The sequence below is a fragment of the Numida meleagris genome, chromosome 2, assembly GCF_002078875.1.
Source record: "Numida meleagris isolate 19003 breed g44 Domestic line chromosome 2, NumMel1.0, whole genome shotgun sequence".
Lineage (NCBI taxonomy): Eukaryota > Metazoa > Chordata > Aves > Galliformes > Numididae > Numida > Numida meleagris.
In genome coordinates this window covers 30652730-30677227 of record NC_034410.1, presented here as the reverse complement: position 1 = coordinate 30677227, position 24498 = coordinate 30652730, and the positions used below count along the sequence as shown (strand labels likewise).

The following is a 24498-nucleotide window of genomic DNA, read 5'->3' as shown; positions in this document are numbered from 1 at the left end:
CTTTACTGCCATTCCCCACAGAGGTAGAGAGGTCCATCAGATCTGAGTGGGGTGAGGACTATCCTGCATGCTTTATTGCTGCCATCAGAGGGTTCTCCAGAGGAGTTTGAGCAATGCCCCACTGGGAACCCAGGTGATGGCATGCTCCATCTGGGGCCTTTCCCAGGGTTTCATTAAGGATTATGGCAGGCTTCCTCCACCAAGGAGCTCAGGGTGCTCATGGTCCCCCAGTTCTCTTTTCTGTGGAGATGAGTGCCAATGTGCGCTCATGATGAGCGTGCTTATTCATGAAGTAGATTGCAGAGCCTGCCAAAAGCAAAGCTGATCGCCTACACAGAGTACTTATGGAACTTTTTTTCACGTTGGAGAAAACCAGCTATTTGCACACAGCCTCAACTGGTAACATAAAGAAGCTGCTTTCTGCTGACGATCCATCTGTGCCGACACTCCTCTCCTCTACAGTTTTTCCTCTAGCAGCTTCAGCAAACTTTCAATCTCTTTTTCAGTGCTTCAGAGCAAAGCCTGAATCTCAGGGATAGTGTCTGAGCCGTGTACAAACTTTTGTGCCCCTCTCTCAGGGATGTCGGGGCTGTGAATGTCACCTTCCCTGCACTCCATCTGGTGCTTCCCGATGGAGAAAGTGAGACACGCAGGCTGTAGCTGGCTCCCCAAAGAGCAGGGCTGGTGCTGGAGCCCGGGCATTAGGCAGGGACCCCCAGATCAGGCGCATCCTTAAAAGTGACCTTTGTTATTTTTTTCAGAGGGACAGCCTTCATTGCTGGGCATCTCTAAAAATCAACCTGTATAATTTCCTTTTGGACATTTCCTTGCAGGAAGCTATGCCAGCACAATGTGCTCCAGTTGTACAGCAGAGCTGTGGGCATCTGTGCTAAATTGTGTGGGATCCATAGCCATCTGCAGGAGGGAGTCGCTCTGTTCTTGCGCTGGGTGGCTGTATTCTTCCAGGAACTCCTCTGCTCCCACTCCCACCTTCAGCTGTTAGAGGCATGCTGATGTGTTCATATGGATATGGCTATCTCTTCCCTGTTACAAAAGTTACACTTCCAGTGTGCAGGGAAGAAGGGTACAGTTTGTCTTCACTATTTTCCCTGTCTGCTACTACTGTAAAGCTCTTACAATGCTCGCTGGCTAATATTTACCTGTTAATCAGTTGACATCTACTGTTTTCATTGCAGTGACATGAAAATAGTAAATATTTGCATTAGACAAAGGCTATGCAGTAAATCATGCATATATCTGTTGTTCTAAAATGCTATTAGTTTTTAATTTGTCTGATGTTCAGTATGTTGTAAGAATCCCATAAGAGTGGAAATTGTAATAAAAAAAAAAAAGCCAATTTAGTCATTTAATTATAGTAGAATGGTAGAAAAGAATACCTTACCTGCAGTAAGAAGAGATGAAGGTTTAGCAATCCAGCAGATATATCAACAAGCTGTAAGACCTGCCTTACCATGATACTGTGAAAATTAACTATAAACTCTTAGGCATTTGCAGTTTTTCTTGTAATTCATTAAAGCTGAGTTTTCATGTATTCCAGTGCTCTTGTGCATGGAAAAGATCTGTGTCAAATAGCTGGGTGCACAGCCTGCTAAAAAAAAAAAAATCGTATTGATTAATATCCTAATAATTCTTCCCATGGTATGGAGTCTTCCTGTTGACCATTTTGCTAATGCAGCACAACACATCATATCAAAATGCCTGTATCACTTCTGCTTTTGTAGCAAATAATTTGTTCCAATCCTTTTTATGTTTTTTTTTTCCCCTTCTGCTTCTCCATGTGCACGCTAAGTGCTTGCTATAGCAAAACTTCCCTTTGCTACCTTAGACAATACATTTAATGAACTTCATCTGCATTGCATTGTTAAGGGCAAGGAGCTAACTCTAGATTGACTGGGGCTTTTATAAAAATGAAAGTCACAAAAAGTTGCTTCATCATGTGAAATCACTGCCAAATGTCGTGAGAGCTCTCACTTTCCTGGCACACTCAGGGCCAGGAAACATTTTCATTTTTAGATTCTAGCAGCTTGACATTCAGCATCATAACTTCTATTGCTTTTACCCCTTTTTAGTACATGAATGTTTTCTGTGAAAATGGATTGTTATGAATTTGCTTATATTTAAATAACAATTGAGATAATATAGAGATATAGATAATTAGAGGCTTAGCTTGTGCTGTGCAGAAACATCTTAATCAGATCAAATAAAAAACTGCATTTTACTTTAAGTATAGTCTAATTTTTAATGAGACAAAGCTTAAAACCTGATGAATTGGCACTGATTTTGTGATGCGATATTCAGAAAGAATGCATCCTGAATACCAAATGAGTTAAAGTTACTGTGGACTATCATTGCTGTGTTTTTTTTTTTTTTTAATTTTGACCTTGAAAATTAGCTTTTTGTTCTCCACACTGCTAACTTTGAGGCACAGCAGTTGGCAAAATAGCCCTGCAGGCTAACAATACTTTTGGTACAGTGATCATGGGGGCACAGTTTATGGGGGTGAAGGGGAATTGCCTTCAAGGTCTCCAAACAACCTGAAAGTTCTGGTGATAACAGCATTTTCAATTTTCATTATCCTAGCAATGTCCTTTTATGCCATTGGAGCCTTACATAGCTAAAAGTAAAGGGACCAGAGGCTGGGTCCCCCAAAGGGACCTCCATGCTGGGTCATTCAGCATGGAGGTGTGTACTCATGAAATATTCTTTGGCACAGCATTGCCTCGGTAGGGCAAGTGGGCAGCTATGAGCAAGGTTGTACCTGTATGACACACAGCTGCCCAGGAGCCTACGTCTGCTCACTGTGCAGAGTCCAGAGTGGCAGAGAAGGAATGAGCTTTGCAGAGGAAGATTTTCCTCTGGAATAGGTGGAGGCATGAGACAGGGAGAAAAGCTTTCCTTTGCTTTTATGCCTTTTGTAGATAGTTACATGAGTAGATAGTTACACATTCATTACTAACACTGGAAAAGAATCAGATCTTTAAGAACATTAGACCGTGATCACCTGCATTTCAAGGGAGCAGAGGAAAACATAAACCACTTCTGTTTCAAATCACCTGAAAATATGATTCATTTTGTTAAAAACCTAACAGAAGCATAATATTTCTGATACTGGAAATTTCATGGACTTTTTTGTCCTCCTAGTTAGTTTAGCTGAACTATTGTGGTCTCTGTCTTTCAGACTACATTCTCTTAATCCTCCCATGGCTGTATTAAAATTCAAGGCATCCATAAGGCACAAGTCCTCCTGACCTAGTGCTGTAGTTAGGGTAACTCATAAAATAAATCATCGCAATTACAGAGGCAGTCTCAAGCACTTAGTAACTCAGGCGATTGCTTCTTGAAACATGACTGAACTGAAGAAAGGATCATTAATTATTTCCCTGGAGTACTCGGATATTGTAACCCTCTCCACAGGGTTCTATTAGGGAGGTAAGACCTGGTCATTTGTTCACACGTCTCATTTTATCTTTCCTTTGCTCAAATGGTCTCTGACAGCTGATGAATTCCAGAGCATGTCTCTTCTTCAGCTGTGACATCTCCTTACCTGTCAAAGTTCAGGTCAAACAACAAATGGCCAGCAGGATGGGAATGGCAAAGTAAATAGGTTTAAGAAGTTATTACTGGAACGGCTTGAGGTAGCTGAGAGATAGAACTATAAAAATGCTTTCCTGAATGAAGAGGAAGAGGTTGGTTAGGTGAGAACTCAAGTTTATACACAAAGAGAATATGAATCTGAATAAAACTCTATAACTTGTGTAAAGCTATGAAAATCAGAAAGGAGTTTGAGCCAGGAATGGGGGAAGAGAGGTGAGGATCAGAGGCATGGAAGAGCTTTGGTGTTTCTTGGGCATCACCATAGGTGCTGGCAGTGCCTGGGGAGTCTGTGCTCTGCTGCCTGGTGGTGATGGGATGTGGTGTGGAGTGAAAAATAGGGTCAGAAGAGAATCTGCGTCAGTGGCCAGACAAACCCCTGTGTGTCCAGTGTGGTATCAACTACGGGCAAGTGGTATCGCACTGTTGCTCCCTGTCTCTTCTTATAGGTGACGCTGCTTCAGGTTGCTTGGGAGGCAAAGAAGGAGGAGAAAGGTGGTAATCCAAGGAAGATTTCTGGGGAATCCAGTGTTGATGCTGCTCCTGGGAGTGAACTAAAAGGATGGGGAAGGGAGCCGTGTGTGGACATGATAGTGACTGAATGAAAGCTAGAAAAGGGCAGCAGGAAAGTGCAGTCAAAGTGCAGAGACTGATGGAAATGTTGGTGCTTTGTGGATGTGACTGGCAGGAAAGGAATATAGTCTGGGGAGATTTTTCTGGGAGAGCTGTCTTTGTAGAGAGTTAGGAAGAGGGGAGGCCTCTCACAGAGAGGTTGAACGTTGACTGTTAGTAGTATCAAAGCCTGAAAAAGCATGCAGCAGCATGGTTTAGGACTGAGGCAAGGGCAGATCTGATGTCCTTGGTTTGCAGGAGTGAACATCCATCTAACGGGTGGGACAGGTGGCCGGGGACAGGAGCAGCTCCATCTGCCCACGTTGTGCTGCTGCACATCCAACAGCTCCTCATCCTCCAGGAGCACTTCTCTAGTACTGCTGTGAACAGTCTTGTGGTGCCAGGTCCAATGTGACCTTGAGAGGCACACTGTCAATGTTAAATGTTCACAGTTTTGACTGAGGTGAATCATAGCAAAGCATTCAATTGTTTAATGGTTTTTTTTTTTTTTAGTATTCCTTCCTGTTCTAATGATGGGTCCAGTTAAAAGATCTCATGCAAAAATAACATTTTGAATCACATTTTGAATCACTTGTAGCAACTTTTTGGGGAAGAGACAGTGCATTCTCGACTATGGAACTCCTGTGCGCATTCCTCAACGAAGGAACATTCTGTGCAGAGGACACACAAGCATACGTATGAGTGTTTACTCAAGATGCCTTGCATCTCATTGAGATACCATGTGATTTACCAGTTGCCATGGTAACTATGCATTTTTCTATTCCATAACTTGTATAAATTTTGAGATTGCCCTTGGTATAACTAACTTACCTTCCTCCTAAAGTTGAACACGATTGTATTATCTAAAGGAAGCAGAGAGGAGACTCTCAGCGTTCATACTGAAATGTATTTTTAGAGCATATAGTTAGTTAAGCACTGGAAAAAATCGCTCTGGAAAAAGAAATTGAAATATCTTAACGTGATTATTTAAATTCATAAAACATGAGAAATATAAAATGTTACCACACTTGACTGGCATTGTATATTTTTTTGTGATTGTTATTGTTTGCAACATTTTGGTTTTCTTCAATACATGAAAATTTAATTAATTTGATGAAGTATTATTCTTTACATAAGTGTACAAGAAAGCCCTTTTCTTCTTTTCTTTGTTGTAATCTTGCAATAAAATTTCTTTCTTGTGTATTGTAATTTCCACTTTGGGATGGATTACTGCCAACAAATACCTGGTTAATTGTTAATCTGCTTTTCCCCCTCCAAATCTTATTCTTTTCTTTCATATTCTTGCTAAATTTAGACAACAAATCTACCAATCTATTTCTGTTATAGACTATTTGTTGGAGTTAGTGGGCATTTTATGCTGCTTAATAAATGCAGAATCAAATTTCCTACTATTAAATGGAAGGAGTGAGCTTTATTTCTCCTTCTATGCCTTTTTTCCTTTCTTTTTGGCAGCCTCCTTGTCTGTCTACTCAGGATACGTTATCAAGTCTGTAAGTGATTAGTGGCTTACCTATTTTTGAATGATTTAGATGCATTAATCAATTAGCAAGAAAAGAACCATTAGAAAGGTTTTGAAAAAGACTGGTCATCTCAGGCTATTTTGGAAGTAGTTAAAACTGTCATCTAAACCCAAGGAAATTATATTCACGGTGATTCATCTTTCTCTCAGAAGAAATCACAGCATTATATCAAACGCAAAAAAAACCCACTGAAACACAGGGTAAGCTCTAGTTTGTGACTTCTCCTGTTTGGTTAGAAGATAAGTACCTTGGTTTTATTTTAAATGTTAGCTTTGGAATATCTTTTTTACTGCCTTATTCAATGCTTTTTCACATCTTCTGTTGGAAGCTCCCGTTAACGTCAATGCGTTTGAGAAATTTTGGTTCTGGAGTTCTCTCTCTTCTCTTTGGAGCTTTATATAGTATTCTCATTTCTAGAGTTTATCTTAGGCCTCTTGTGAGGCCAGAACCAGACAGGGTTCTTTGCTTAGTATTCGATTGTGAACAATCAGCTCCTTCTTTCTGTGAGCATAGGGGATTTAGGAAAAGATACGTGCTGTTCAGAGTTAAATGCAAACAACACCTCAGTTTGGTAGCTGAGTTTTAATCTTCCACATTTGCATTTCTGGCTTATAATATGGATAACATATATACTCATATTTCCCCATTTTTTTTTTGTACTAGAATAACGGCAGTGTCGGCATTCAGAGGTGCTACAGACCTAAGGCAGGAGGCAAAGGTTTTCCTGGCAAACAGTGACAGGACAAGACAGTTTTTAAAAATAATATTTTATCTCACATTGTGCATAAATTGGAATGAAAGGGAAAAAAAAAGAGATTAACAGCCTTGTCTGTTTGACTAAGAAGCCGTAGGTGCCCAACGTAGGTAATTAGAACAACATAAGGCTGACAGTGTCATATATTTACTGCCATCTCTCCTCCATTCCTTCAGGAAACTTTATTTATTGCTATGTCCATTATAGAGGTTGTAAAGCCTTTGCACATGTGTCCTTACCAAGGTGAATATTAGTCTATGTTAATAAATTAAACCAACTAATGTTAGTGAGTTATCTTCTGCAATTTTCATGGCTGTGGGAGAGCTGCGTGCAGGTCGCCTTGGAAGCTGAGTTCCAGCTCTTTCAGATGTTAATCAATTTGTTATCTAGTTCCCCTTGTATTCCAGTGATTTCTAGAATTTAACGCTTCTGATGTCAGGATTATTCTCAAGTAGAGCTTCTGTGTGAAGATCATCTTTGTTTTCATTTTCGCTTAGTCATATGGCAATAGCAGTTTGTATTGTCAGTCTTGGAGTATCTAGGTGAAGTCTGCAGTCTTGCCCCCTTCCTAACTAAGAAGCCCTGTAGTCATCCTGTTATTTCCTTCATGCATTTCGCTGAGCCAAGGCTTGATCCTCTGTCACTCCATCACTGGAAGATGCTCCTGTCAGCAGCTGGTGGGTTGAACTGCTGCTTTGTGTGCAAGGCAGACGCATCTGACTCTAGGTTTTTTGTCCTATAGGAATTCTTCATTCTCCGGAGGAAAAAGTTGTGATTCAGATGAAAACAATACAGTTACAAAATTAGAGCAGAAGTACAGATTTAGTTCTCCAACTACCTATTCTGGAGGCCCGGGGACTTGGATGCAGAGGCTTTGGCCCAGGCGAGGGGCTGGCACGCTCAGGCCCTGGCAGCTTGGCTTTCCTTCGGCCTGATGCATCCTGGCAGAGGTTCAGTTCTTGGGAATCCACATATTTTCAAAAGGAAAAAGAAGCTGTGTTGGAAATCTCCAGGCAGCTCCACGTACTGCCACATTAATCCCAAGGCAATTGAAGGAGATAGTTAGCACCTGCCCCTTTTGTTCTTCACTCACATTAATTTGTCCTGCCATGTTTCAGGTTTTTATTTTTATTTTTTTTACAAATACACATGCTCTAGGCCTCCAATTCTTCCACATCCTTGTGTTTTTGAAATAAGTGCTGCCTGCCAGCTGTGAGAGAATGATAACAATATTAATGTTGTCCTCACGTCTTTTGTCTCTCTCACAATCCCCCCTCCTTTTCTCCTCAGCTTTTGTGTGGTTTCAGAGGGAAGGGCTCCTGGGTTGTCCTTGCCAAGGTGGCAGCACTCTGTCAGGCTGTCAAACTTATCTCCAAAGAGCTGTGAAGAGTGTGTGCTCAAAGACAGGGGAAAACGAAACGCACAGCCTTCGGTTGTCTCAAAAAGACATTTGTCATTATCCAACAAGGAGGTGTGGAGGGCTAAGGCTATGAAGTCATTACTTTGGTGGTTGTGACACCAGTAATGCTTTCTTTCATGTTATTTTAGGAAGTGTGCTTTTTTCCCTGTGTTAGACGTTTTGCTTCCTTTCATTGACTTCCGATGCATAAACGTGCTTTAGCTTCAAATGGCAATAGTTGGAGGTAATGGGGGGCCAGGCAGGGGCCCTGGGCTTGGGACATTCCTTGTTACTAACCTGCTGTGGAATGCAGTGGAAGGCTCTCCTCTTTTTCTTTTTGTCTTTCCTGAACTATACAGATTTTTACTTTTTAAAGTGATCTGCACGACGAAGCCCCAATTTTGCTTGCAGTGGGATCGCTGCTGAAGCTCAGGAAAATGCGACTGAGGTTTCTTTTGCCTTCTGTTCACATGAGGACTGCATTTAGCAGTGCCCTGTTCCCATGAGTGGTTTCTTTCTTCTTAGTAATAGGGAAAGGAGAAATAATCCTACTCTCAGCAGTTTTGGGATTACAGGCAAAAATTGAGTTCCTTGATGTATGACTGTGTAGGGATATTAATCTTTTCCCTGATGCCTGTTGTCTGTCATCTCTGTCTTACCAGCACTACCCGTTTGACCCCTCTACAAGGGTAACTTGTTATTAACGTTGCCTTTGCAGCAGACACTCGGTATGCAGATGACAATTTCTGCAAAAGGGCTTTTTCTGTGCATTATTGGATGTGATATTCAAAAAGATTTTGATTTTTTTTGGTCAAGATGTGGCTTGTGCTTGTTTTACCATTTGCAAAGCGGATTAATTCAGAGCAGGTTCTGATCAGCAGAGCAGGGGCTCTTTGTTGTGCATTGCTGAGTCAGGGAGCTCAGTGTGAGACATGGGGAAGTTTCGGTGTGGTCCCTGGGTTCCCTTTGGAGATGGCAGTTGAATGATTCCAAGTGTTTTGTAGTTTTAAAAACTGGTCAGAAGTTGCTGAGAGCCAAAATGAAATTACTGCATAAGCCACTTGAATTTTTCAGTAGTGGATATCTGTTTCTCCCAGTATTCTCTGGATTAGCACGTAGCTATACAAGTAGGTTTAAACACTGGACAGAGAAACAGAAATATCTGAGTACCAAGGAGAATTAGAGAAAAGTTCGTGAGATGAGAAAAATAATAAAATGTTATATGAGTGTTCTACAGGCTATGCTTTATGGTGAAATAAAATAACATAACCTTTTGAGAGATTTTTTTAAAATTATTATTCTTAAGAATTGCTATAAGAAAAGCTGCTTTTGATGATGCTGCTGCCAAGTAAGGTAATTTTTCCCTTGATATTTGGAAAAAGTGGTCGTTGTGCAACTGACTACAAAATAGGCCATCCCATTTAAAATGTTTTGTGCTGTGATATTTTAAGTAGAGGTAGAATAGTATCATTTTTTTTTATTTCTGTCTTTCTGGAATAAAGGAATATTTACCAGTCTCCTTATGTAGCTCAGTTCAGCTTTGCTGGCGACTTTGAAATGCTTTTCTCCTGCTGCAGTTGAAAGTGACTCGAGCCTGTTAGTGTGGATATTGGTCTCTCTCAAAACTCAGTGAAATATGGCAACACATTCTGAGATGTATTATCCACAGAGATCGGATAAACTGTAGTCCATCACCACTTTAATTGTGATGAGTCCATTTCCTGTTTCTTGTTAAAAAAACAAACAAATGAGGGATATCCTGTAAAGAACAGGGCCATTTTTTTGTACGGGTATGTGTACTTTGGTGACTTGAAATCTAAATCTGCTTACAGATTCCAAGGAAATACATAGCAAGATGTACTCAGGTAATCATCTTTGACAGATGCTGTCTGAAAGACTGTCACTTATAGGAGAAGCTGCTAATAGGATGCTTTATTTTTCCTACTTTCTGCCAAATACGCAATACAAATATGTATTTTATAGCTAGGACCAATCTCATTGTCTTCTACTAGCATTTGCAAATGCCTCACTTTGTGAACATCCATCTTTGGTTGTGTGTGAGCTTGTCAAATCTTATCTGCTTGCTCCGAAAGGTGTCTGCCTCAGTTTTTAATGAAAAATAGAGCCAACATGGTTCAGAGGCTGCTAAGAATAAGGTTAGATGTAAATATTGTTTTGCTGTGTCAAAAATTACCTGACAATGGTTTCTCTGGAAAGCTCCTATGCCCTTGTACTTTTGAAGTGGGATTTAAAATCCCTTTGGGGAAGTCTTTGTGGGTTTTTTTTTTTTTTTTTAAATATCCAAGCTACATCCAAGCAAAAATATACCCGTTCAAGAAAACAATCAGACTTCTGCAGTGAGGATTTTGTTATTTGGTGTCTCTTGTCCTGCTTTTCCACCTGTTGGAGCAACTTCCCTGCACTTCAGTGGGCCCTCCTTTACCCTTGTGTTTCGAAGCCCCTTCCAGGCCCCAGCTTTGCATTTCACACCTCTTACAGAGAACTATTTCCTTATGCCCGTGAATGTGGATGCAGGGATGCTCCATGGTTTCCCTGAGTGGGGCAGACTCCTCTGTGGGACACTGTTGGCCCTGGGAATCCTCTGTCTGAGCCTTTTCCCCACTGCTCAAGGGCATGCCCTGGCACCCACATCAACACAAAGCAGAGGCAGACATGATCAGCACTATCTGATTGTGTTGAGTCAGTTTTACCAAACTGTGCTATGAAAACAAAATGTTCTTGCCCTCCATAGCTCCTAGAGAAGACAATTTCTTTGTTATTTAATGTGATTTTGAAGTAGATAGCCTGAGCGAGATTTGCTTTGTAGCACGTTGCGCAAGGATTCTCCTCTTTGCCTTTGCTCAGTTATTTGGCAGCAGGAAAATTGTATGCAGGCTGTTTTTTCGTTGCTCTGTTTGTAGATGCCTTTATTCAGCTTCTCTCTTAATTTCTGTGTTACTTTACCCACTGAGATGAAAACGTGAGAGCCTGTCTGGATCTGGGTTGCTCTGACCCTCTTTTTTGAAAAGCAAGTGTAGAGATCCTGAGGAAAGGTTCTGTCATTGAGAAGTGCATTGCTAGCCAGTGGTGTTTCAACAGTACAGGTGCTTCACTGATAGCTAAAGCAAAATGTTTGCACAGATACCCTGTCTGGGGAAGATTTATGTGAAAAACGAAATTTGTTCTCAAAGAATGAGGCTTCTGAGTATTCCATTTCCTTTGCTGTTCTTTTTAGGCTGCCAAGAGCTGTGGGGACATACAGAGCTTTTCAGCTCCATTTCCAGCAGCGGATGTTTCTAGCAGCTAGCGAGGAGGCAATGCATTCTGTGTGCTGTTCCATTTTCAATTAGTTCACTTAAGTGCAAACTGAGGAATTCAAGAGACATGGAAATGTCCCTGGCTGATATCAGATTTATTGGCTGCTTTGGCCAGAAGTTGGGTTCTTCCATGCCAACTAAAGAAAACACAGCAACCAAGTGCAACCAGGAGAGGGTCAGGTTGGGGGTTAGGAAGAGGTTCTTCACCAGAGGGCGGTGGGCATGGAACAGACTGCCCCCGGTGGGCACGGCCCCAGGCTGTTCAAGGAGCATCTGGACGATGTCCTCAGACATATGGTTTGAATTTTGGGTGGTGGTGTGTGGAGCCAGGAGCTGGGCTTGATCCTATGGGTCCCTTCCAACTCGGGATAGTCTATGATTCCAACTGTCCTCTATAACAAAGCAGGCACACTAGGGCTATGTGCGGCACTAGCACAGGTACCTCTGCTTCCTTCTGCTCCAGCAGTAACTCAGATGGGCATATTCCTACTCAGGTGAAGCGTAACTTGCACAAGTTAAGGCCTGCTAAGCAAGGAGCTCCATGTTTTGTTCCAGTAGGCATATAAATATTTATACCACCCCAGGCCTACTTTCATGCTGAAAAAAAAAAAGGCAGTGCTTGTCTGCTGTTAAAATATATTACTCGGGAGATAAATGGCTTATCTCGGTAGGAGAGATAGATGAGAGCGGTGGAAACTTGACCATAATATTGGTCAAAAGAGCTGCCAAGTGCAGAGGGCCCTGCTGCTGGCTCAGAGTGCCTGCTGGGAAATGGCGTAGAGGTTGATAGTGCTGTGTTCAGCTATCAGGAGATGAGAGGATTCATTAAAAGCCATAAGAAATGTGCAATAAATGTTCCTAGCACCTGTGTAGCATAGGAGCGAGCTTTGAAGAGGCTGCTGAGACACGGAGAGTCTGGGCAAGTGGTTTGCTTGAGGCCACATACGGGTACTGTCATGCCCTTATAGACGCACAAATCCAAAGGAAAGCATCAAGCAGGCAGCACTGGGGGCTGCAGGCTGAGGGGCAGCGTCACCCAGCTGAGCATGAGATATGGATCTGTTGATGCAATGGGAGCGCTGAGCTGCGTGCGGTTGGTGCAGAGTACCCTAGTGAGGGCTGTGTAATGGTCTGAACAAGTGCCGGGAGGTCTCGTTCATTGTCAGTGTGGTGGAAATGTCACTGGAGTCAGCATGCTGACTTGTAGCACTCAGCTGGGTGCTGCCCTGCTCCTCAACACATGCTGCTGTCACCCGGGGGCCCTGGCGTCCCCGTCCTCATCCACCGCTGGATGGAGCACACTGAGAGCAGCCCGGCTGACTGCCAGAGAGATTAATTATTTCACAGATTGTTCAGGATTCCAAGAAATGGAGCGTGCCTTTGTGTCGTTTTAGAATAATATCTGTCGTGAAATCAGAACTTGTGAATAGTGGGAGAATCCACAGCACTTGTCTCTGGGTTTTCCTTTGTGCAGGTTGATTGTTGTTGCTTGCGGTGTGACTAAAGGGTCTGGCTGAACGCAGAGTTATGTCGTGCATAAGTGTGATTGTAATGAAGCAATAATTCTTCCCCTCAAGTGAAATTATTTGCAACACAGGAGAGCAAAATGAAGAAATTCTCTACTCCTCCCCACTATTTTGTGGAAATAATTTTTCTTGATACAATGGGTTGTTTGTTATTCTTCCCTGACAATTGATGAAAAGGGCAAGGACAAAAAGAAGCGCTGTGTGAGAATCTCCCCACTGGGGTGCTGTATGCAGTGAATTTACATACAGTTATCCAAAGGCTTTTTGGACATAATGCTGCCTGTGGGATGCTGTAGCAGGAGCGCTGCCCTCTGGAACAGACACTGCTCAGTACAGCAGAGCTTTCTCTCTCTTGGTACTCTATGCTCACTCACTGCTCGTGTGTGTCGTGTCTATGGCTGTGCTTGAAGGCCATTTCCATCTGTGTGAAATAGATGTGTATGCACATGCACGCCCCATTCACGCTGCAGCTCGCAGTGTCAGTGAGCACAGGGAAATGAGTATCAGGGCTCAAAGGATGCCAGAGAACAGAGACAGAGAAATGGATGCATGTGTATAAACCTACCTGCTACTGAGCAGTGGTAATGCTGTGCCTGGTTCTTGTTTGTGGGCTCTTTCTCTTCTGCTGCTTCTCTCAGCGTGGCTTTCTGTACATGTAGGCAGCACCAACCCGTGGCTGTGAGATGGAAGGTGGCAATTATGCTTCAGTATTCTTGCAGTGTGGCTCCTCACTGATGTCCTTTGGGAGCATTACAGTGAGCGTCTGACGTTAAGTGGTGCGGTACCTGCACGTCTGCCCTTGCAGATATTTCACAGATCAATCCTACACGTTGTTTGCTGAGACAGAAAACTTGTCCAGGGCAGGGCTGCATCTCGGAGCATGCCAGCAGTCAGACCGACAGGCTCTTGGCAGAAATCAAAGAATCGAAACGTGTGTCTGACACGCTGAACGCTCAAACTAAACAAGGGCAGAGCCGGGGCGCGGGCACAGCCTGACCCGGGAGCTCGGCTCCCTTGCCGCGGCAGTGTGCGGGGTGCGGATGGGCACAGCTCGGGCTCATCCGGGGGCTGCCGCTCTCCGTGCCGGCCGAGTTCAAAAGTTGGTGCAAGGGAGGGAGATGTGTGCACAAAACATTTCCAAAGATGCTTTAATTGCATGCCTACCCCGACGGCTTATTGCCTTTGTTTAATTGAGGGAGCGGAGCTCTATAGAATGTACATCAGCCGTGAGCTATCGGCGGAGCTCTGCGGAGCGCTGGCCGCATTCCGACTTATTGCTGAGCGTCACCCTGGACCGGGGCTGGGGCTGGAGCCGGGGCCGGGAACTGCTCGAGGAGCGGCTACTGACGGCTGTCTGTGTGTCTGTCTGTGTCTGTCTGTCTAGCAGCAAGCCGACGATGGAGGCGGCCGCGAGCGGCCGCGAGAGGAGGCCGGCCCCGCGCTGGTGCTGCGGAAGGTGTGGTCACGCAGCCCGGCCCCCGAGCGGCGCGGGAGGTAAGGCACCGCGGCTCCGGGCTGCGCGGGGCCGGGCCGGGCGCTGTGCGAGGCGGCGGCGGCTCCCGGGCGGGGCTGCGGCCCCGGCAGGGCGATGGCCCCCGGGGGGCGCGCGTAGGGGCGGCAGCGCGGAGCCGGGCGCCATGGGGAGCGGCCGGGCGCGGGTGCCCGAGGCGCTGGCCGCGGAGCGGCCGCTGCCCACCTTCGACGTGCCGTACTTCAAATACATCGACGAGGAGGACGAGGAGGACGAGTGGAGCAGCCGCTCGCAGTCCTCCACGGAGGATGACTCCGGGGATTCTCTGCTTTCCGACAGGTACGTGGTGGTGTCGGGGACGCCGGAGAAGATTTTGGAGCATCTCCTGAGCGACCTGCACCTGGAAGCCGCGCAGGACAAAGAGACGGGTAAGAAGCGCGCCCGGCAGCGGGGTCCCGGGCGGCCGGGAGGGGGCGGAGGGCGATCTGGGCACCTCGTCTGGATGTCGGCTTCTTCACGGCGCTAGCACCGGGCGAGCAAAACGAGAGCGTGCGGCGATCGGGGCACACGGCCTCGGGGCGCAAGGCAGCGTGCCGGCAGCCGGGACGCAACTTCGTGCGGAGCGGAGCGGGTGCCGTCCCCGGGCCCGCAGCCCCAGTCGCAGCCCGGCACTCGGCTTCAGCCTCCGGGCTGCCACTCGGTTTGCCACCACTTTGGCACGTTCTTTAAGTGCGGCTTATAAATTCCCTCCTAACGCTGTAGAGCTGATGCTGTACTTGTGTGTCTTCAACCAGACGTTGTAATTTGTTCCAGCCCGGAGCAATGATTATATTGATCGGGCTACTTGACATGCAGTTTAATTTTCAGTGGGATCTCCTGGCTGCATGCATGGCTCGCTGTCACCGGAGCTCCTGTGGTAGTTCGTCAGGAGCGCCTGCAATTCCCAGAGAGCTTAATGTGAACTGAGGGGCTGCTGAGGGCTCCCCGGGTCCCGCATCCCGAGGGGCCGAGAGAAGCACTGACTGTGCGTGGAGCCCGGCACTCCATCGCTCCCAACAGGGTTCACGTGCATGCTCCTGGTGCCTGCATATGTCTCTCTCTACAAATGAGATTACCGAGAATAAACACACTTTAATCCTTTTAAGTGACTGCAAATATAAATAACATCTGTGATTCCCAGAGGAGTGCCAGGATTGGGTTCGTGGAACAAGTCATTAGTTTAATGTGGGACAATGGGCATCTTCCTTGCGAAGATGCATGAATGCCCTGAAGAAATATATAGAGTGTCTGGTGGTGATATTGTGATGACATTCGTGGTGCTGCTTTTGTCTGCCTAGACATTAATATTTAGTGCAGAGAGAGGCTGTGATTGTTTCGCTTCCGCAGATGCTGTCAGCCTGGTTCTATAGGCGGTGTGGGGAGGGTCCTTAGCTGGCCCGTTGAGTTCAAATGTTAGATCCAGAATAAGTTTCCCCTTGAATGTTTATTGCCCACAGGCTGAGGGACATCAGCGACCCACCCTTATAGACTGCTTCAGCTATTTTTTATGAGCTCATAATCTTGCTGGAAAACAATGAGACTTTCACTAGTGTTATGCATTGTATTTCAGTGTTTTTAAGTACAAAGCACTCCTTACACAAAGCATTAGGCGCTGAATACATCCTCACATGTATTACCTTATGTATTACCTTTTTTTTTTCTTTTCCCTTTTTGCTCTCTTCCTCCCATCTGCAGGAGGCTGTTTGTAAGCCTGATCTTATTGTTCCAGAGAGGGGCTGGTAAACTGCCCTCAAAACCAATGCTAAAGCCACTGTTTGTCTTGTTTTTAGCAGATGGCAAAGTATTTAAAGGTAGATTGGATTCTCCTCACCTCATTGTGCCTTACCACATCTCCTTTGAGAAAGAAACAATTTGCTCTGCTTTGTGGCCAGGGCTCACTGGGTCCCGGGGCTGGAACAAAGTAGCTGTGGTTGCAGTTTTTTGCCAGCACTGAGGTGTGGTAAACCTTGCCCAGTGGCCCTCTGCTTTCTTCTGTAGTTCATCATGCAGTGTTTCTGTCTGACTTTATCGACCTGGTAACATAGAACTTCTTCAAAATAAAACACTTCTGGAGTTATGTTTCCCAGTGTTTGTGTGGCAGATGCCCCTGTAATGCTTTTGATCAGTCTGTTTTGCAGGCTGAGTCGTTACAGAGTTATGGGATATTGGCTGTGCAGTGCATGTGTCTTTGTATGTGTACCTGAAGGCATCCTTCTACCGTTAGTCTGCTTGCATTTGCTGTTCTTCTTGGGTGATTCTTGTAGTTCATTCTGGCCCATCGCAGAGGGTGGTAGAGTTGCAAGGCCCCACAGCTTTACGTCTTTGCAGATAGCTTATTGGAACAGAAAGGGATGATGATGTTGTACCCAGCTGCTGCTCCTGCTGCTGATTTGCCAGTTCCAGGATGACTTCCTCAGCCTCCTATTTTCCCTGCAGCTCCTACCTGGTTTGCTTATTTGAAATTGGAAAGAGCAGTTGTTAAACATCCTTGTGTACAGGGGCTGCTCTTCTGTTTGATCCTTGGCATGGATTCACAGAAAGAGACATTTCGCATGTTTTCATTCCCACCTTTTCTATAACAAATCATAACTGCAGCCCTCAGCGGTTATTACGGAGAACATCTGCATTCTCTTGGGCGTAGTGTGGCCATGGAGTACTGCTTCCTAACCATTGACATGGCTGAATGGTGTCAGTACATCCAGACATCCTCTATTCTCTGGGCCAAGCCAGAAGATACTTGTTTGTCGTTCTGAGAATAAAGGAACGCCTTGGGGCTTCTCAGTAAGTCAACTAGTGCCCAACCCAGGCCTCACAGCACTCTGTGTTTGTGGCTAATCCCGTAGTAAGATACCTGAAGCACTCTGCTCTTCCAGCGTCTGCTGTAATAGAGAGTTGGGGGCACTTTCTTGCAGCCATCCTGAAGAGTCCCAGTGTCTGTGACATGACTGGACATCAGCTAAAGGTGTCAAAGGGGACATTACCACATGCACACCTGAACTATTCCGTGGTTCAGATGACTTCTGTGGGCAGGAATGTCTTGAAAGCCTGAGTTTTGCAATACTCTTCAAGATAAAGTAGTTAATAACTGTTTAATGACAAGAGTTTTTGGTAATAACTCTATTAGTAATACATGTGAGCTCTTGTGGTAGCATTGTAAATGGGGACTTGCCACTAACAATCCTACAGCCTTCCATCTCAAAGGGAGTTTTCTTCTTGTTGGGTTGCTGTAGCCTGCCATGTACCACCTCCCAAGAAAACTGTTCCTTTTGTTTCCTGCTGTGAGACAGTTGGAAATTCTTCCATTTCTATACCTAGCAACTTTTTTGAATAATCTCTATGATTGTTGGAGTCATTGGGGTGCCTACTGTGTGCACAGTTTAAGAATTGAACAGTGAAGCCCCTGAAATAAGTCAATTATCAGGAAGAAAAAGCTAGGCATGCCTCCTGGCTAACCCTAATCGAGGATCAGGATTTGAATAAGTAATCTCCAAGAAGCCAAATCTTAGCGTCTCAAGATCTCAAATGCCATCCTATTGACTACAACATTTATTTCAGGGAAGTTTTCCTCTTCTGCAAAAGCTTTTCTAACTTGGACATGAGCAACACTTCCTTCCTTGGATATTGTTTTGATCTGATCTTTGAGTATCCTCTGGCTGGTTGCTGTTTGAGCATAGCTTGTGCCTCACAATGACAGCATTTGACCACCTCTGGACTGACACAGTGGTCATCGCACCCAGAGGCTGCCACAGAAGTTAGGACGGCAGATCATCCTTGTGGGTCCCTTCCAACTCAGATTATTCCATGATTCTGTGGTGAAAACCTGGAGAAGGAATGATGGCACAGAAAAAGAGGATGAGTTTCATGACCAGGCAAAAGTAGATGTGGAAAGGTGTGGATGTCATCTGTATATCTTTGGAATAGGAAAACAAAGGACTAGTGACATTTGTTCCATGCTGTGTCGTATCTGGGACTGTGGATGAATAGTCCTGGGATTAGTGGGAATTCTCCCCTCATACATGCAAGTAGTTTTTAGATCATACCTTTGCATCAAGGAGGTGCCCTCAGACCATATCTATTTGTGCTGTAAGTGCTACTTAAGTAGAGGTTACTTTTGTTTAATCCCTTCTCTTTCTACACTTGCACCATAGATAGGGCTTTGATGTGGGGTGGTGGCACTCACTCTGAAGTTGTGTGTGACCTGTTAGGAGAGCAGTGCTGTCCTGTGTGAGCAGATGTAGTCAGAAAGCTGCTGATTGGTGCTGCCGGAAACGGATACACCTTTGCCTCTCTTTGGGTGTTGCATTTTGTTTAATAATCCAAGAAAAAAAAAAAAGTCTGATTGCTTTTTGACGTTGTTTCTTTGTTGTAAAGAATGCTGTTAGGACTCTTGCTCAGTGAGCCTTGTTCCTGATGAGTAAAACATGTTAAAGACATACTCTGGTGATGGCCACAAAGTCAACATGATTATATCTGATTCATGGAGACTGATGTCAAGGAGAGCAAATATTTGCTTAGCACTTTGTGATCCTATTTTCCAGCATTTAGGATGGAGAGAGTAAATACCTGCTAGTCTTACCTTCTTCTGCTCATCCATACTGAAATGCTTTCTGTTGTCATTCTGACCAACGTTGTAAACTCTTCCCCAAAGTCATGGGAAAAGTTGGTGAACTGAGTGGACTAAGTGCATGTTACTGCCATGCCCCATACAGAGGAATAAGACTTCAGCAGGGTTAGTACCCACGGAGCAAGGCTGATGTGACAACAGCAGAAAAGCTAAAATAATCGTTTGTCTCGGTGCTCAGTGTGCAGGAACATGGGGAGGTTTTCGCACAGGACTGTTTCTTCATGCACAATGAGTCTAAGCTTTCTCATATTGAAGTGTCAGTAGAAGTAGGTTTAGAATAAATCAATAAAATGAATAGTTACAAATCACTGGGATCAGATGTTACTCCCCAAAGACTTCTAAAGGAACTGAGATATGAAATTGCTGAACTCCTAACAGTGCCGTATAATCTATCATATAAATCAGCTTCCGTGATAGAGGAAGGTGGAAAATGTGATGCCAATTAAAAGAAATGGTTCTATTTGGGGAGCATCTAAGCAGTAAGACTGTCATTTTACTGATGCATTATTCCAGCGCAAGCTGGCGCTGCGGTAGAAGGCAACTGCTCAGCCTTCCCCAGCCCATTCCTGTGGTTGCACTAGTCCTGCTGTGCCAGTCCAGACTGCAGTGCCATTCTGTGCTCGCCCTGAGCAGGGAGCTGGTCTTGCTCGGCACTGCCCCAAGAGATACTAAATTGTTGTTAGGGTTAAGACTTATCAGTTTACTGAAGCACAAACTTTGCCCCTGTCCCAAGGGAGATGATGGCACAGAGTGGGAAAGAGGGGGACAGCAGGACAGAGGACAGAGGGACCAGTCCCTCTAGCAGCTGTGATTGCTCACAGGAGCTGGAACTGTGAGCAAAACTCCATCCTCAAATTATGACTTTGTGCTGGGAGATTCATAGCGTTACAGTAAAAGCAGTAGGAAGAAATGCACGCAGGAACATAGCGCCAAAAGAAAGGAAAATTATAGTAAATTGTCAACAGTCAAAATGGAGAGAAGCTGCCAGAGAAGACTAGGATGCTGCTGAGTGTGGGTAGAGACAGTGGTAACAGAATGTGCTGGTAATATGTTTGAGGATTTCATGATAAATGAAGCCATGTGGCCATGCAAGGTTATGTTCCTGTACGCCCTGTTATCTCTGCCTCTGAGCGCCCATCTGAGCAGTCACATCCTGCCATCCTACTGACAGGCCTTGCTGGGGTGTCTGTGCAAGGTAGGTCAGATCAGGAAGCTGGTCCAACACAAAAATAGCCTCATAAAAGGAATAAAAGTTGGGCAATGTGGGACTGGGAATATGAGCTGGAAGCAGGCCCCCTTGAGCCAACCCTGGAGCTGAAGAAAGATAAAAGAAGCAAAAATCTGCGCGACTGGGTGATGAAATTGCAGATGAGATCCAAGTTTGATAAATGCAAAGTAATGAATTCTCTAACATGGAGAAAAAGGAATCCTTGTTATACATATTCAGTGGAGATGCTGAATTAGCAAATATCGTGCAGAAATTAGGTCTTTGGAGACAGTGTAAATAGTTCTTGGAAAATTTTGTTCAGCATTGATTAAAAAGAAAAATGGTATTTGGGACAATTAGGAAAGAAGATGAGCACGAACCATAGTTACACCATTGTATAACCGTGTAATATAGGTGCATACTATGGTTCCTTCTTAGTGGCTCAGAAAGGTTATAAATGAACAAGAGAAAGCATGAAAAGGGCAACAAGGTTGATTATAAGTATAGATTAAATAGATCTGAGACTAAATAGCAGTCTAGGGCTGTTCAGCATAGGAAAGCAATATCTGTAGAGGAGGGATATGGTGCAGTCTATAAGACCATGAATTATGTGGGGAAGGTGAATACGGAAAGATTATTCATTGTTTCTTATATGTAGGAAGTGCTTTGTAACATAGTGACATTATTGGTTTTATAATAAGAAGATATATATTATATACAATGCACAACTAAACGGCAAGACTCAGTGTTGTGAGCATTTTGTGGAAACCGAAGCTTGGAAGGATTTAAAATCAAATTGGCTGTAATCCTGGCAAAAATTCCATCACTGCAGTGATCTGGATGTAACTTCCAGTTTGGGAAGTCTACACTGCCAGTTATTGGAAGTTAGTAGGGTATAAAGGAGGGAGAAAGACAACTTGGTGTTTGTTTTGTTTTTCGTCCTCTGGGCATCCTCTCTTGGCCCTTGCCCAAGACCTGATTCTGTTTTATGAGGATCCTTGATCTGATAGAATGCATTGCATGCAGCACGCTGCAGTTTGCAAGCTGTTAATTGGGATCTAAGTTTGTATATTTTATAAAGCTCCAGTTCCTTCAGTTGGGACAACTGCACAAGTTAGCAGCTGAGCTGGCAGCAGTGTGCTGAATGGCTTTGCCAATGGCCCCATGGTGCTTAGAGCAGGGATGAGGAGAAGTGGGAGCCTGGGGTTACACTGAGATCAGGCACTGGCTTCTGCTGAAGGGGCAACATACTCCCTTGGTCCTCCTATTCAGCATCATGTAGCCCTTCTCCCCTGATATACTTGATTTGACCTTGTGCCAAGCAGATCTAAGTATCTGCATAGGAAACTATTTTTTTCCTTTGCTGGGATTATTTTCTGTCACATTAGTGAGCTGAATCAGCCTGCAGAAGGAGTGCCATGTCTGGGATTCACTACAGACAGCATGTCACACGCTGTGGTGCCTAAGCTAATAGGAAATGCCAGCAAGCGGAATGTGTCTGTGATGCTGTCTCCTGGCAGGAGCTCAGATAGTTATTTCTGGGAAATGAGGATGCGGAGCCTGAGAAGGTTTGTTGGTTTTTTTTTGCACTCATGCACTAGTTTAGGGCAATTTCTTGGAAAGGCAGGGAATGATAAACACTGCTCCTGGATGCTGCACCATTGTACCCAGTGACTGGGGAGCTCTCGAAGCCACCCCTCTGCTCCTGCAGGAACAAGTCCTGTCCATGGTGCTATGAGCAGGCGCTGCCACGTTCCCATGAACCTGGTGCTCCTGCCGCAGGTTTCCTGAAGTCAGCACAGGAACCACGAACATCCTGTTGTCTCAGCGGTCAGGGCTCTCTCTGCAGATACTGTTGGTATTTTTTCAGTTCATTGCCTCAAACACTTCTCATTGGGTGAGATCACCCCATGGGATGAGCCAGCAGGCCCATGGTTTCAGTGTGCCTGAGATCAAGGAGGCACATTTTGGCACCTTGATACCCCAGGCACCATAAATAAACATTTTATACCCTGTGCAAGAATAGCTTTGATAGGAGGTGTTAGGGCCCCAGATATTTTTTGTGGTTTGTTTTTGAGTCAGATTTGCAGAGGAAAAAGCTACCTAACAAATATTAGTCAATTAGATCACAGCATTCTTAGTTCCTCAGTCTTTATCCCATAATTCTGTGGTTGTTTAGGGCTAGTTGTCACCTTTTGCTGTATGAGAAAGTGATAAGGAGACATTAAGAAAGACTAGTGTGAAATTTCTTGTTATGAGGATGTGCATTATAGATTTGTTTTGATAACCTTTATGATATAAGTAGAAAGGAATTGGCAAGTACAGGTCTGGCAGGAGACATTTTTAGAGCGAAGATCAATAATTTTCTTCTGATAGTGAACAAGACTTTAAGCTGTAAGTGATGATATATGTTAGTTTGTTTTACTGCAGAATGCACTTGGATGATGTGAACATTTAGATGAGGTACCTGTGACTAGAGGTTGTTGTGCTAGTGGGAATTTGGTAAGATTTCTGGAAGGCCATTGTGGTCGTAAAGAGTTATAATCAGTAAGATCGCTATTGCCCTAATGTCAAGGGAAGTCTACATAACAAGAATCAATTGCCAAACCAGTGGAATGAGTATTTCAGATGGGTGGAAGAATGTATGGTCATAATGTATCTTTAAGTTAATATATGCATTAAGTAGCTGAGATTGTAGAGAGACATATTTGTGTGTTTGAGAAACATTCCTTTGGAACTTTTTTCAGAATGGTACTTTTGATCGTTGCTCGTTGTCTTGTGTTGTGAAGCCAAAAAGTGAATATTAAAGGAAGCGTGAAACCTTCTTGCAAGGTTTTGGTTTATGAAAGTGCTTGTGCTTAGTGATGAGAGAGTAGTAGAGGTTGCCTCTTAATTTCTTCCTTATTCTGAGTCTTATAGTCATTTCAGTGTGGCTGGTCAGAGTCAAATCTAGCAGTAGTAAGATTATCAAAGCCAAGAAAGTCAACATTGACGTGGGCGTAATGCAAAGAGGTAGCCAAGTGCTGAAATGAGTCTGAACTGTGCTCAGATTGGCTTCCTCTCAGCTTGGACTCTGTTCCCATACAGCAGTGGATTTAAACATCGAAACATGAAGTATATGAAGAGAGAGGACAGCCCTGCAGGGAAGGTGACACAACTTTTTAGATACTCTCAGCATCACATATGGCCTCACATGCACATGGTCCCCTTTGTCACATCTTTCCTCAGTATTTACTCATCCTCACACTGAGCATTGTCCTCCTTTCCTTCTTTCTTCAGGTTTTTCTACTATTAAACCCTGATCTGCAGCCTCTTGCTGCTGCCAACTGCTGAAAAAACTGGACACTTGTTTTTGATACTCCCTTTTTTTCATTTGTCTTCTACAGCACTGTGGTTCACCACCTGCTGCCATAAGTGGGGCTGTTTGTTAATGACTCCTGTCACACCGTTAGCACTCTGGGCCGTGGCTGCTAAAAGGAGGGAGCTTGTTAGCAGAATAGAGCAAAGCACTCCTTCCCAAAAGCCATCTCTCTGTTATGTTGTGAATTGTGGGTATGGTCCTCTGAAAGATTTTTGGGGAAAGAGGTTTGCGCAGTGGGAGAGTTTTCATGTAGGAGCGCTGAAAACATAAAACTATCTTGAAATACTTGCTGCATCATTGAGTCCAAGAACACAGTTCGTGCACTGTCTTTAGGGCCTGCAGTGTTTCCAGTGCTCAGTGTTGCTACAATACAATGATTTTTTTGTGAGATTCACAATTTCTGAAGAATATAAAGAGCATGTTCATTCCCCGCCCACAGTGTGGGAGCTGGAGCCACTGCAGACTGAGGACCTGTGCTTTGAGGTTCTGGGTGAAAAATCTGAAGGAAATCTGTTCTTCAGAGCTGCTTTCTTTCTCCTGTGAACTAAATTTTCTCTCATGCTATTAATTCCTCCTTCCCCCACAATTCTTCTTTGCACACCCTCTGCTCAGACAGTCTCATAGTACTACAGAAGTAGCAGACTCGGTCTTTTAATGAGCAGGGGCAGGGCTGGTTTTGACTATAGCCAGACTATGATTATAGTTACCTTACTAAGCTACCTATCGTGCCCTCTGTTACTACCATTTGCAGCGCGCTCTGGATTATCACATGCAATGGAGCTTGGCTGCACCTTGCACTAGCTCCGGATGCTGATTTCTCTGCCATGTCTGACTTTAAAAAAGGAGAAGAGCAGCTATGGCAACAGCAACTCACAGCCACATTCCACTGTGCTGGCTGTGGCTGGCCAGGATTGTGCTGCTGTTAATGTGGTCTTGCTGGGCTTTGATTTCAGTGGGCAAGTTAGAAGCTCAACTATTGGATGGAGGAATAGATGGTTGTAATGGGAATAGTTTTGCAAGAGCTCAGGTGCCTGT

General features: G+C 44.4%; 1 protein-coding gene across 6 annotated transcripts in view; it reads left to right on the top strand.

Annotated features, from left to right (window-relative positions):
* RAPGEF5 (Rap guanine nucleotide exchange factor 5) overlaps nucleotides 1-24498 on the top strand; it is a 153797-nt gene that overhangs the window by 77665 nt on the left and 51634 nt on the right. For 4 of the 6 annotated variants that reach the window (XM_021385929.1, XM_021385924.1, XM_021385928.1 and 1 more), the window contains 2 exons: nucleotides 14146-14255; nucleotides 14572-14660. In XM_021385929.1, the coding sequence (XP_021241604.1) occupies nucleotides 14146-14255; nucleotides 14572-14660 (199 nt within the window). The remainder of the gene's footprint in view (nucleotides 1-14145; nucleotides 14256-14571; nucleotides 14661-24498) is intronic. The other 2 variants (XM_021385930.1, XM_021385925.1) reach the window with 1 other exon arrangement.